This window comes from Cebidichthys violaceus, unplaced genomic scaffold (assembly GCF_023349555.1).
Source record: "Cebidichthys violaceus isolate CVI_PGR_0920_01 unplaced genomic scaffold, fCebVio1.0.p SCAF_24, whole genome shotgun sequence".
Taxonomy (NCBI): domain Eukaryota; kingdom Metazoa; phylum Chordata; class Actinopteri; order Perciformes; family Stichaeidae; genus Cebidichthys; species Cebidichthys violaceus.
Window position 1 is genome coordinate 2208909 of NW_027176417.1, and position 15000 is coordinate 2223908.

The following is a 15000-nucleotide window of genomic DNA, read 5'->3' on the forward strand; positions in this document are numbered from 1 at the left end:
GCTGCAAATTGAATGGTGATTGAAGCTACTCTATTGGGTTCATATATTTGTAAATCTGACTTCTGTAGTGTCAGTGCCTCACCAGCCACGAACCTCACCGCACGTCACTGGTTAATCATAAATAACCAATAATCCAAGGACCTGTTGTTGCCTACAACCACAGAAATACATCTATATCCAATTTTACAATGTAGGCTAGTGATGGTCACCGACTAGTATCATTCCAACTGCAGTTCAAATGTATCATCATGCTTTATTTAGACAGTAAAAGCATCACCTTTAGGCTTGCACGTAACATTTGACAGTCAGTCCTTTTAGTCATGCTTCTACAGCTGATCAGTTTCGGCCTATAACCTGGTGAAATAAACATTTCAACTTTCTGGCATAGAGCAGGTTTGTTTGTAAAAGTTTTTTTTGTGCACTTATTTTGTTCTACCACCAGAGGTCATGGTGTCCCTCCTCTTGCTGTCCTAGACGACTTATTGAAAGTCTGGGTAAAGCTAATTGAATGGGCGGAGCTGTTTGCTTTGGGGATAACGTGCAGGTAAGGACACGCCGTTTATATTAGCTATTAATAGAGTGCACACATCATTCACAATAATAACTCAATAGAGCATGACATCCTCTTTGATGTATTAATGCACTGTCCTAATAGGATGCACGGAGGCAGCACCGCTGTGTCGGTAGGCGTGCTAATTATTAATCTACGGATCCGTATGAAGATGTTAGCGCGCCAAGTTCCATTATTTATCGGGGAAATTAAGTGTTTGCATGTTGACAAAGGAAAGCTTTTCAACCCACAGTGGACATTTAAATGAATACAGTCAGGCTGACAATTCGGCATATAAATTGAGTTCTTGTCACTAACTAAATTTAATTTAATGTGATTTATGCATCATTCTCAATGTCCAAACCATCGCATACAAACATTTGTATTGGTTGGAACATTTGGTTGAAACTGAAAGTGAGCGTGTGAGGTTTTTTTTCCTTGGAAAACACCAAAGCACTTGAAATCTGTTGACTCTTTTATTTCCATGTGTTCTTGATGACATCCTTAAGGCCACGTCTGTGAACTTGGCCGGTGGAAGTGTCACATTGTATTGCATGTGGGACTAGCCTCGGTCTTTATTTAGCCTGGCATATCACCACGTCACAAGATCTCTGTCCATATGACTCAGGGCATGCTGCTCTATTGTCAAAGAAATGAAAGGAGCCACTGTAGGGAAACTGGTAATTGGATGCATTTGCTTCGATGGATCAATCAGAAGTCATCAGATGTGTGTGTGTGTGTGTGTGTGTGTGTGTGTGTGTGTGTGTGTGTGTGTGTGTGTGTGTGTGTGTGTGTGTGTGTGAGAGTCTGTTTTTTAATTGACTGGAACTAACACTAGAATTACAATTAGTTGAAAAATAAATAAAACGCTTACATTATATCTGCAACAGTTAGTGGAAAAAAAACATCTGCTAATTGGGCCTTTTAACTTGCATCATTCAGCAGATGTTGGCTCAGATCACTGCAGGCATCAATAGAGTCATGCTATTTTGTATATTGAATTGCTCCAGTAAAGTACATCTCTCTAAAAATATATTGTTCTTTTCTTTAAGGGAAGTTCAATTTTGTTATACCAGTTTACAGTAAGATAAATTGCTGCACAGCACAATTTAGAGAAAAGATCAAATTAGCGCCGGTAATGTTGTTAACGCCCCTTTTTGGTGCACAGAGGCATGGATGTTGTTATGTGTTACGCAATTGCGAAAGTGCCCTCAGTGTCCTGTGTGTGTGTGTGTGTGTGTGTGTGTGTGTGTGTCTTCCTTCCTCCCTCCCTCCCTCTACACTGCTGACCAAATTAAATGTACAGTGCATCAGTCTCTTTCTGTTCCCGTTATTCCCCCTGGGTTCTTTCACCCGAGTCTACTGCTGGTCACGGTTCAGTATTCCCTCTTCTCGTTGCTGTTCGAGTAATGTTTGGTATCTTTTAGGAACCTGCGAAGTCCATGTGAAGAAGAACGTCTGCTGAGCTTTGGTGTCCCCGGGGCAAAGATGGGACAGAAGCTGTCGGTGCCGGACGACTTGGAGCAAACGCTGGAGGTGCTGTCGACAATCAGTGGTAGGGATCCCTGCAGTAACTTGTCACTTTATCGTCCTATTTGTGCACAGACGGTCATCTGTGCAATATGTCAAAATGAGTGAAAGAGAAAAATAACCTCACGTGGCAAGTCACTGCTTGTGTTTTGCAAATTTGGGTTTGAAAATGGGATTTTGACCCGAGGTGTCTTGTCGGAGGTTCCACCATAACAAGGAGTAATTTAACCCAGTGAGACGATATGAGAAAGTGACTTAACGGTGGACAAAACATTGTAGTGAACTACAACATCCGTAATTCAAATACAGTTGTACCTTGTGCATCATGTTCTCCAGGCGGAGAGCGACAGGTTGCATGCAAGCCCCCTTTATTCCATTGCTGTGTCTCTCTGGGACGTTGTTGTTTAAAAGACGGATATAAATAGTACCAGTGTAAATAGTATCAAATACTATAACCAGTATTATTAACTATTGTCGATCATGCTAGAATGTGCTTTACCAAGAACAAGTCCGAATAATTGAGTTTTGTTGTCGGTGTGGTTCGTTTTGCTGCCATTCCAGATAAGGAGGGCATAGGTTTAGATTTTTTTGTCCTTCTTGATTGATTGATAAATCTAATGAATGCCACATAATAAAAAGGTTACGACCATCACCGCTTACTACCTTTTGAACTTAACATTGGGAATGTTTGTGCGGCTGTGAGACGATGAATTCGGTGGAATAAAGATAATGTGATTTAGCTGGGTCTAAACCCAGCGATGCTGCAGAAGCTCCTGTTGTCTGAGCTGCTGCAATAAATCAGGACTGAGATACGAAGAAGAAACTGAAAGCAGCAAGAAACCATTTGTAAAACAGTTTTGGTTTCTCCAGCATTCTGCTTTCTTGTTCCCCGCTTTCAGACCTTTTAATAAGCTGCCCACGTGTTCGATGTCACATTAAATAGTGTGTAATATCATCATTCATGGTGTTAAAACGTAGCCTTGTGCAACTTTTGGGATCATGTGTTGATGAAAAAAAATCCGTCACCAGTTTCCTCATAAGGACAAAGTGAGTTGGTAGTTGTTATTGGGAAGATAATATGGGATAGTTGACACTTTCTTTATCTTAGGGAAGAAAAACACACATTATTGATTAACTCCGACACCAGAGAATGTGTTGATGCGCTTTTAAGTTGGAAATAAAACCAAAAAACAAGGTGATTGTATCTGTTTATAGTGTACTTTTGTACCCTGGGCGAACGTCCAAATCTCTCACACACACACACACACACACACACACACACACACACACACACACATCTGCTAAGTTTGTATAATTAGCTGTAGAGGGGTTGATGTCATCCCCCCCAACCCGCCCCTCTCTTCCTGCGATAAACACAGAGTCGACATGAAGTGAGATAAACAATCACACGTTCACAAGAGCAAACGCAGCGGCTCCATCGAGGAAGAGGAGAGGTCGGGCGGCTCGAAGAACAAGCTCTCAGACGTAGCATGAAAGCTGCTGTGATGTGACGATGTCTCTACTGGAGTTGGTTCAAGAGGGCCAAGAGGTGATGAGTGGACTGCTTCGCGATCTGTCCTCGTCCATCGGCCTGTTGACCCGCAGGAGCTGTGGACCGACGGGACCAACGGAGCGTTCTGGTCAGTAGCGTCTGCTATTTTAAAAAAAAATCAATGTGACAGGATGGCAGGACAGGATTTCCCCTCTGCCGTGTTTCTCCCCTTATTATTCAAACATAATAGAGGAACTTACTTTTTAGTTTACTGCTGATGCTGCAGTATGTCTGCGGTAGTTTTAAGTGGCTTGAAATTTGACCGTAGGGAACAACACCACCACCAAATGCCACACGTGATTTTACATGTACTTCTCACTCTAGATAATATCAATGCATATTATTTGAAGAGTTGTTTACAAGTTCAGGGACCGACCCCTAAAACAATAGGACTTCATTCCCAATCTGTTAAATGAATGCATTATTTAGTTGCTTTTGCTAGAGGTTATGGTATTTGAAGGGGTTTTCTGCAGCTTATATTATGCTGGATGAATAACTTTATTACTCGGATCAGTATACCAGGATTGTCCTCATGTTGCGCAATAGTGAGTTGTTCTCATGACACTTGCGAGTAGAGTTGTGAATTTGTGACGTGTATTATTGGATATGCTATACATTAATACATGTAAATATGACGGCAGTGGAGTTGTCAAAAGGCACTTTAAGGGAGCTGAACTAACTGTCTTCCTGCTTCAAGTCTCTGTGCTGAGCTAGGCCTTTAGGACCAGTGTCTGTGTTGTATGAAGTCGGCAATATTCTCACCTATCATCCAGTAAACGGTAAACGAATGCACTGCGCTTCCCAACATGCTGCAGTATTCCTTAATGTGCAGACTGAGCGGACCAGCAGAGGCACTAGCTGTCACTTTCTACACAGTGTAAATCCTTGAACGCTGCCCTCATTGGTGTTTGACCTCTGTAACTGATTACCTGATACCTTGTGAGTGGCTTAATTGATAACTCACCGCATGTCTCAATACACCAAGCGGCAGAAACGTTCGCTCACGGACGGATAAACGGAAACTGATTTCGAAAGTCGAGCGGACTGGTGTCGGTCTTCATCATGTCTGCAAACCTTTGCTGCGTCTGTCAACCAGCGGAAAGGAAACACAATCGTAAATCCACGCAGACGAGCAGACCAGGTGAGTGTTCACCGGTCGGTTTTCGGAAAGGAGTCATTTTAAGGGTTTTAGTCGGATAAAATGCATTGATTGTTAACAAAAACGTGTTAGTCACGCGGCACAGCCTAATCAATACTTGTCCACATGAACAACTTTCTCACAGGGCCAGAAGCCAGACGGGTCAGAGGAGTCCTCTTGGTTTGTAGACATTATGGGAGGATGACTTTGTGTCGCCGCTTTTCTATCCAAACACTGTAATCCTTTTAAGATCTTTATGTGTTTATAAAGACATCTGACTTCCAGCGTAAAGCTGATTCACATTTGCCGATGACACTGAGAGATCAAGCTGAGAACGTCATAGTTCCAGCTAAAATAACACAGCCTCTGCTAACAAACCGTGCAAACCAGCACAGGTCTGATATCAAGGTTGTCGCCAGAATACTAGTTTGTGTCGCTGCGCTGTAGATTAAAGGCTTTCAGTGTAAGGCGGGAAGTTAGAGACACTGACAACCAGTTCCTTGCTGGACTATGAACCCTTTAGTATATACAACTCTTATCTGCAGCGTCAGCGCTCTTGTTTTATAATAGTCTTATTGTGAAAGGATTCTAAAGAAGTTTAGGAAAACGATTTGTGTGCATGTGCTTGGTGGTGTCTTGATCCAGTCAGTGCAAGTGATTATTTATCAGCATGTATTGTGAGTGTCTCGTCCAGATAGAGGTCTACAGATCTGCACAGCAGCAGGGAGGGGCGGAGGAAAGAGGAGTGGTGTAATCACTCCATAACTCGCACAGGTGTGTGTGTGTGTGTGTGTGTGTGTGTGTGTGTGTGTGTGTGTGTGTGTGTGTGTGTGTGTGTGTGTGTGTGTGTGTGTGTGTGTGTGTGTGTGTGTGTGTGTGTGTGTGCGCAAGAGAGACAGACGGGGAGGGAGTGGAAATACAAATGAGGAGAGCAGGATGAGGCGGGCGATACTCTTCTGTCTCTGTCGCTGAGGGAGGAAGAGGAGAGCAGACGGAGGGACGCGATGAAGGAATGCACAGACGGGAGACAGGAACATGCGGGAGAGAGGTTTGTCCGCATCTCTCTGGAGGAGATGGAGAGCTACTTCAGATGCACCCAGTGCTGTCAACGGCTGCTTCGTGAGTTTTGCAGGGGTGTGTGTGTGTGTGTGTGTGTGTGTGTGTCCGTCCGTGTGTGTGTGTGTCCGTGCGTGGAGAGGGCTCGAGTTGGGATGGAAAACGTTTCTTTAGGGTGGGGAGGACAGAACTCTTAAGTCGATATCATGATGTTTCGTAGGTAGCGTAATCTCTTGCATTTGTTTGCCACATGATAATTACATGTATATTATTCCAATACCCTCAGGAGCTGCAGGCGTCGCATATAGACCCTTAAATGTTCAGAAAAGCACCAACTCATGTTTGTTTCCTTAAGCAAGACCGTCTCTGCTCTTCTATCGTGAAGAGGAAGCATTCATCGCAATCACAAAGAAGTAATTCTAGTCGAGTTGGAAAATAAGTGAAAAATGCAACAAACTGCAGCGTTGGCTGACTTTTGAATTCATGTGCAAAGTCAGCGGGGTAACGACAGTAGAGATGATGCGTTCTGTCTTCAGGGCGTTTCTACAAGGGGTCTTTATTAATTGATTTAATGGAGAAAGTTAATTTTCTCTTCTTTGGAGTTTGAGTGGAGCTGCTTGACAACAAAGTCAGTCTCATATTTATATATATATATATATATATATTTATATATATTTATATATACAAAGCTCTCATATTTCCACATTTTCATATTATGTAAAGTGTAGATTTAAAGCTGGACAAGAAAACATAGCGACTTTATTTCTGCCTCTGATAAATGTCTCCTGTGGCCTATCAAAGGAGAACAAAGTACATGTGGGAAACAAGCATAACGTAGCATCCTCTATCCTTATTTACTCAAGGAGGTCCAATAAAAGGTGGCTTAATGATCTGACAGCCTGTGTGCGTATGAGACTATTTGTGCTCCATCGATCGGGAAGACTCCCAGGTGTCTGAAGACTGCTGTGTGTGCTTAATGGTTTTCAGATCGGTGACGATTCAGCTCTATTCTGGTCTGTTTCCTGTTGGCTTTGGTCTGTATTTAGAGACGACGTGTGTATTTTTAGCAAGAGCTGTTCTAGCAATGCTGTGTCACGGAGACAGGTGCTGCGTTTCTTTTGCTCTTGATCTTATTTTCCTCCTTGCTGTTGCTTCATCGACTCACATTCCCACAACTTGCTTGTTTTTGGGGGTTTAAAATGTCGACGCAAGCTGAGATGCTTAGCGTAGATTTGTCTTGTAGATCTTTAAAGCCGTGGTTTTGTTTTGGTCAGCTGCTGTAACTTCCTCTAGTGTTTCCCTGAATGATGATCCATCGTGACATAGTCCCGTCAAAACTTCCTCTTTCACAGGTATTCTCATGATTGTCTTTCCCGTGACATCCCTCTGGCAGCACGCTCTTTGTTTCTTTGACCTGTTTGACACCTGCTGACCTTTTTTAAAGATAAAAATCCCTGCTCATCATCTGAGTGGTTGTTGACTGACCCCGACCCTTCGACACACACTCTCCTCTCCCTCGTGTTCATCGTCCTCCTCCTGATCGGGGATTGAACATCACTGACTCCCCGGATGAAAGTTGCAGCTAAAAAAACGCTTGTGACACATCTGTCACATGTATAAAGCATGAGTTTAACTGTGGTCAGTGGTTTGTTTTTTAAATTAGTGTTTTTTTTGGCAGGTGACCGTATAGAAATAGGAGGAAGAGGAAGATATCACATGCAACAAAGGCTCCTGGCTGTGGTCTTTGTTTGATTGACTTCCCTTCTCCAAACCAGTCAGCCACAGTTGGTGGTGATTATGATGATGCATGCACAGTTAGATTATCATAACTGTTTGATTTTTGCACAGAGAAAGAGTCAAAAAGACAATAAATTGTGAGGCAAGTTGGATAAAAATGGCTCAGAATCGCTTGTAGATTCTCTTTTGTTCCACAAAATTTGTTTGAGTTTTCTGCTCGTTGTTTTTCTGCTCTCACACTTCTCTTTACTGTCCTGCTCTTCACTGTATCTTTCAGACATTGCAACTGGTTTCCAGCCAGTTAATTGCCGATTCAAACTGTTCACACCTTTTCTTCTTCTCCTCTGCTGCTTGTCTCGGCCTGTGAGTCACTTCTCAATTGGTCTCTTCCTGTTTACGCTCCGGCCGGCCAATAGTGTTTGATCTTTGGGTCTCAAATAAATAATCGAGCTGGGAGTTATTCTAGCTGTAGTCTGCACCACATCCCTCACGCACACAGGTCTCCTTTATATCCCGTACACACACACACACACACACACACACACACACACACACACACACACACACACACACACACACTGAAGTCTGCTCTGCATCCCATGTAAACACACTCGGATGTCCCGTTGATGTTCGAGGCTTCGCACGTGTCAGATTAACTGATGCACTAACGCACACCGTTTATTGTTGAACAAATGAAGTCCTGCAAATGACCGGAGGTCGGATGACGACGACCCTTTCATGAGAGAAGATCGCGTCACAATAAAGTTTATTTTGTGGCTGATTTCAGCCGTGATGATTCCCTCGTACATAAGACAATGCACGGCGTCTTAAACCAGCTCATTATTGACACTTGTAGTGTACCAAAATAAATGTGAGTGTTCAGGGTGTGACTGTAAATCTGGCACCCGTGGGTGAAACTGGCTGCTGTCAGAGCTGCTGGAGCATAAGGCAGCAGAGACAGGAAATGAACCATTATAAAGCCTCTGGCTTTTCCTGTCGCACAGTCAACGTGCTCTATCATCTAAATCTGACAGGAGGTAAACACACACACAGTCACACAACTCTGTGACAACACGCTAACCGACCTCCATTCTCACAGCCAGACCTTTTTAAATCCCGTCGGCTCAAACTCTGTCGAATCCCTTCATGTATTGATAATCTTATCTCAGACTAGACGGAGAGATCCATCTTTAATCTAACTCTTAATCTCACACATGCATTGTTTTTCATCTGCCTGTGTTCTAATCGCGGTCCTTCTACAATTTCTGCCACCATGACCCCATATTTGAGTCCATATTTAGCTAAATGTTGACCCCTAGTGATGAACGCATTTCTGTTTTTGTCCAGAGAAACAGCCAAGATGAAGCTCGTGTCCTATTTGGACTTTATCATAAATGGATGGACTACCCATCCCACAATGCAGCTCTCTAGCCTGTGCCGTGAGACCATCTTTTTTTATGCAAACTAGAATTTATTTTGAGTGAAGCGCTAATTCCAGAGCACACCGACCGGGCTATCCTGCATAGATAAACAGAAGCAACCACGCCTTGTGTGTCTTAAATGTCAAAGTTTTTGACATGTATCCCAGTATCAACAGTTAAGTGAGGCGATAATTTGGGGCAGGTCGGGAAGATACAAGCAGGCTTGATGGCCTCGTGAGAAAATCAAATGTGAGGAATTACTGTATTCCTTGTTCATGTGAAGGAGAACGAGCAACAGTTTAAAAATGTGTGTTTTTCCTCAGCAACAAAAGCATTTTATGAATTGAGTTCCTGAGGGGTCCATTCACGTTTTCACCAGTCCAGCTTCTCACTGCATCTCTGTGTGAGAGAATGTGTTCTGTGTGGCACACTGGGTCCCCCTGCTGTCTTCACTGGCATTGTGTGTGTGTGTGTTTGTGTGTGTGTTTCGTGTCTGTGAGAGTGTGAGAAAGAGGCCTCCGTTCCCTCTGGCACCATGAGTACACACTTTGTGTTGACTTTACATGAGCTGAGATGAGAACAAGTTGGAACTTTTTGTTTCACTGCTCTGCCAGCTCGATGCGTTCAAACGTTGCTTTGAATCTGGGATATCGGACATTTAAAAGTTGAGCTTATTCACTAAAGCCAGAAGACGAGCAGCTAAGATGAACTCAAGACGAGAGTGATTTTGCATCATTCACTAAAAAGGCTATTTACATTATTCTTATGCAAGATTGAGCAGAACAATGTAAACCGACTTCTAACAAATTAGATGAAGAGATCCTTTGGTTTCAGATAATTTAGACCATATTTCATACAGCACAATGTTCAAAACAAATAAATGTATTAATGCAGAAATGTAATTCATCAACTAAATAGCGACACTGGTGAGATTATTCATAAGAAGGATGATCATCATTATAATTTATGAGCAGTTGCTGTCTCTGCAAAGGGCTGAAGCCTTTCAGTGAAAACACTGTGACACGTGAAACTGGAGGCGGATCATGTGAAACTCCGCCTCTCTGGCTGGTACAGATGGGGTGGGGGGGAGGTCTGTGTGTCTGTGTGTGTGTGTCTGTGTGTGTGTGTGTGTGTGTGTGTGTGCGTGTGCGTGTGTGTGGGCTGCGCTGATGCACTGACAGCTCAGTAAGCGGCTGAAGTCCTCTGCCGCGGTGGAATGGACCGCCTGAACTTCCACCGCGATGTGCTCTGACAGAATATACGGCTGTGTGTGAGTGTGTTTTAACTGTGTGTGTGTGTGTGTGCATGTGTGTCAGGGGGGCATACATGTACCGGCAAAACAATGGCTCTAAACCGAGTGTCTCTACTCTGCCACGATATCACCAGACTGTGGCTGCAACTGAAGATGATGACAGGTAAAGTGTCTGAGGATGAACTGGACTGTCGATGTTGTTGGGGTGTGTGTGTGTGTGTGTGTGTGTGTGTGTGTGTGTGTGTGTGTGTGTGTGTGTGTGTGTGTGTGTGTGTGTGTGTGTGTGTGTGTGTGTGTGTGTGTGTGTGTGTGTGTGTGTGTGTGTGTGTGTTTCTTGTGTGTGAATAAGTTTATATATAGAGAGAGAGAGAGAGAGAGAGAGAGAGAGAGAAAAATGTGAGAACTCTGCAGGTGTTTTTGTGTGTGTGTGTGTGTGTGTGTGTGTGTGTGTGTGTGTGTGTGTGTGTGTGTGTGTGTGTGTGTGTGTGTGTGTGCGCGTGCTGCGCAGACACACACTTCTTGCAGTTCTTAAAGGTTTTTGTGTGAGTTTTCTTCATTGTTGTCCTGGTACCAGCCGTGCCACAAGTTTAACTGAACACTGCGGCTGTTTGCTTTCCTTTGGTTCTCCGTCACGCTTCGCGAGACATGGAGAGCGCTGACGCGTCTGTTTTTCATCTGTAAAACGTCCCTCTATATAGTGGACGCAAGTGTTAGACGCACTCAAGTCACCGCCGCCGTTACAAATGTCTTTACAAGTATTCCGTAATCGGCTGTTGAAAGCATATCGGTCGTAAGTATGAACGAGCAAAATGAATGAACATGACCTGACTTTGTTACCCACATTGATTTCGTCTCATTGTCCAAAGATGCTTCCCCTGCCGAAGGCGTTTGCGTCCATCAGACGGTTGCATAACCTAATGTGAAGTGCTCCTCAGGCTCTAACTCCTACCGTGTACAGTACGCACGCACACACACACACACACACACACACACACACACACACACACACAGCGGAGAGCACGCTGGCAGCATGTTAATCACATCGGTCCCATTAACACAGTGCGTTTCCTCCTGTCAGTTGGGAGCAGCGTTGGGACAAAACCCTTTTGAGAGTTTGAACGTCAACATCTCCTCCCCTTTTATTTTCCACTCTCACTTGTGTTCGTTGGTCGACTCTTATTTATTCAGTTTGTGTTTGCGCTGATGTGCGCTAATGGAAAACCTGTGAACCTCAATGTTGATAATATTACAAAGAGAGCTAGTCGTGCTTTTCTTGGCCCTCTGTGGGCTTTTTTTTTAAGGTGTGTCGATGGTGAGTTTTGCTTCGTGTTGCTGTGCAGTGACCCTGTTTGCTCTCCTGGCAGATGGACTGAGTGTAGCCTGCTCTCACACACACACACACACACACACACACACACACACACACACACACACACACACACACACACACACACAGTTAGTACCAAGGTATCAACCTGTCCCACATTTGCTTTTTTGCCAAATCAAGATTAGTAGTTGACAAGTCTCAGCTAAGCTGCCGTAATGCAATCAGGGGTGTGTGTGTGTGTGTTTCACAGCAGTTGTTGTCGTGTACCAGTCAGTCAATTTATTTTGTCCTCCAAAGTCATTTACAGCAAAAGAAGAGCAGCAACACACAAGCAAGACTCCTTTATCAATAAATGTACTAGAGAGCTAGATTGTATAAAGTGGATGGGATGAATCTATAATGATCCCTGAGGGGGGATAGGATGACATCAACAGCAAGACACAACAAATCAAACATATTGATTTTGAAGGTAGCAACATATCGATCAGGCTAACACACAGCTCAGAGCAGCTCCAGTGACTTCTCACAGCATTGTTTTTTTATGTTAGACGTGTCCTTTTAAATGCTACACCCCAAGTAAAATAAACCTGAACTATAAAATTGCCCCTTTTTAACATTGGTCAGAATGAATGCATTTGGCATTATGTACATTGTCGTCGGCCAAAAAGATGCAAACACACCTTCTAACTTAGTTGAAATGAGTCGACGCTGCATGTGACCCTGGGGCAGATCTCCCTCTCATCGTGCCCGACAGGTCAGCTTTTAAGAGAAGGATCACTTTCTGTTGAGGATTGCTGACCTTTTCATTATGACCTGTTCAACTTCAGCACAGATGCATTTTAGTATCAACTTATTAGGATCACATGTCTGTGCAAGCTAAGTTCAGGTTACTCTCAATTTTGAATTGAGGTGGTTTTCTTGCACAAAGCAATTCCTACTGTCCTCAAAACCTCCTAAAGTGAATCCAACACGCCCTCAGCGACCTTTTAAGCGTACAGAGGATAAGTCTTACTTCCAGTGCATGATGTCATTGTGTAAAAGAGTAGTGTCAGTGTTTTCCTACAGCTGCGGGTTTCTTTGAGGGCAAGTAAAAACACAGACCTCCTGGATTCTTTAGTCATTCGCTGCCTCCCTCTTCTTCTCTCTGTCTTCCTCAGTTTTCATGTTCTTCTTTGTTCTGTGTGGTGTAATCACCGGCATAGCCAGAGGCAGCTAAAAAAAGGCTGCTGTTTTTTTTTTTTTTTTTACTCGAATGGTGGCGAGAGAGGAAGGGAGGAGGACCTGCATTTAAACCCACAGGATTGCGAGTGTGCGCTTTGTAGTTTAGTGCGTTGCACAACACATGCCTCAACAGCTCACATGTGTTTAGGTGGCGCTATGATTGATAAATTCCCACGAGAATATCGACTGAAGCAGGTGGAGGTCCCATCTCCATGCAGAAAGGGTGGATGCACATTTTTAACTTAACATTATGTGACAACAGCTATTTTTGTATTTACTTAATGCAATTCAAGCCCAAATCTTCTCTGCTAATTGTTAGATTTTGCAACAGATTTGCGTGAGCGTTGGATGGGTACTCGTCCTCCGATCTGGTGTGTGTGTGTGTGTGTGTGTGTGTGTGTGTGTGTGTGTGTGTGTGTGTGTTGTGACGGCAGCACAGACTGCAGACAGGGGGACAGTAGTGTATTGTTTTGCTGAGATGATGATGCCACCATCTATTCAGTAAATCGGGGCTCGCTGCCGGTGACGGAGTCGGGCCTGAAGCCATTGTTGTGGATTTCTAACCGTTGGAGGAAGAGCACATGACTTTCAGCTTCTTGGCCTCAACAAAGACACACATGTGTCGGAGGTTTGATGCTGATCAAAACGACTCAACCGAGGAAACTATTGCAGAAAGCAAATATAGATGATGGAATATCCTCAGTGGGGTGTCCCCTGATGGCACAAACGATGAGGATTGAACTCGTGTGAGTAATATTAATAGTAATAGTAATATTTTAATGTTCGTCTGGCTGCTTTTCTTCCTGATCTGCACTAATTCAAGCTCCGGGAGTTGGACATGGGGCACTACACACACACACACACACACACACACACACACACACACACACACACACACACACACACACACACACACACACACACACACACACACACACACACACGTTGAAGGCCACTGTTGGTCGTCTGACCCAGTTGTTGTTTGGCATGGTGTGTGTTTGTGCCCTTGTCCTGTATGTGTGTATGTGATACCCCACAACAGTGACAGATGGGACTTTGGTAAACCCTGACTATAATGCCAGATAATAGAGCTCAGATTCCCTCACACACGTGCGCACACACACACACACACACACACACACACACACACACACACACACACACACACACACACACACACACAGCTGCAGAGCGGCTGGCAAATCCTTGCTTCTCTATATGCAAATACACACAACGCAGCTGGCCATCTCTCTCTGCTGGCATTTGATACCAACGCAGCAACTTTTAACCCCGCTGCCACACCCTCCACACACACACACACACACACACACACACACACACAAACCTCGTTTCTCTCTAGTGCCTTCAAGTCTACGTTCCAAGTCGGTCCGTTCCATTTGTTGCATACCAGAGCAGCAGATGGAGGGGCGGAAGGTCTCAGTGACGCCTGAGTGCTGGACGTCCGTCTTATAAATGTCTTGATCCACTACTTTTTAATGGCAAAGCATTAGACGGGATCGATAGCTGAGCTCACTCGACATCACCGTTTATTTCCTATGGCGCTCCGTTGCAGCCCGAAATATTGGGATTATCGTTTTAGACAGAAATCTATTGAACAAACTGCTTGAATCTAGCGGAGAAGTCACTGAAGTGTGACTAGATTCTTGCAGCTGTAGCATCCGAAACATGTTCGTAGTGTCTCGTGTCTTTTGTCATCCGTCAATATCAGATGTGTAACTGCAACTTCAGTGCATTAAATTAGAAATGAAGAAAGTTTGATCCCAACAACAAATCATGAAATAAATGTATACTGTTATCAATGGACCCGGATTTGTTTGCACGGTCCTCGGCCGGGGTCCCGTGTGTGTGCATGAGTGTGTTTGAGCGAACATCAGACGGCTCTCACAGCTTCCCGTGGCTTTGAACTTTGACCAGCACACCAGCACCGGCGGCCATTAACCTGCACAGAACAGCTGGCTGCCATCTTTGAACTGACAATGTGTTGTCGGCAATGAAAACCTGTAGGAACTGGAGCGCGGAAACAAAGGAAGAGGAGGAGGCGGCGTCGTGGTTGAGATGGTCATAGGCGACGCTTTGTGCGTGTGTAATGGACTGCACCTTCATGAGCCTTAATTGGGCCGTTGCCTCTCTTTCACCTCCCAGTGCTGACCTAACCAAGAGTGCGTTTCACAAATTGAGTTTTTACAAATTACATT

The 15000-nt window shown here is 44.2% G+C and overlaps 1 protein-coding gene across 4 annotated transcripts in view; it reads left to right on the plus strand.

Annotated features, from left to right (window-relative positions):
- Positions 1-5686: 5686 nt before the first annotated feature.
- The window catches only part of mcf2la (mcf.2 cell line derived transforming sequence-like a), a 32642-nt gene continuing 23328 nt past the window's right edge, over positions 5687-15000 (plus strand). For 2 of the 4 annotated variants that reach the window (XM_068719284.1, XM_068719283.1), the window contains exon 1: positions 5687-5889. In XM_068719284.1, the coding sequence (XP_068575385.1) occupies positions 5775-5889 (115 nt within the window). In that variant the 5' untranslated portion in view covers positions 5687-5774. Of the gene's footprint in view, positions 5890-10106; positions 10400-15000 lie in introns of those variants that run through there. The other 2 variants (XM_068719280.1, XM_068719281.1) reach the window with 2 other exon arrangements.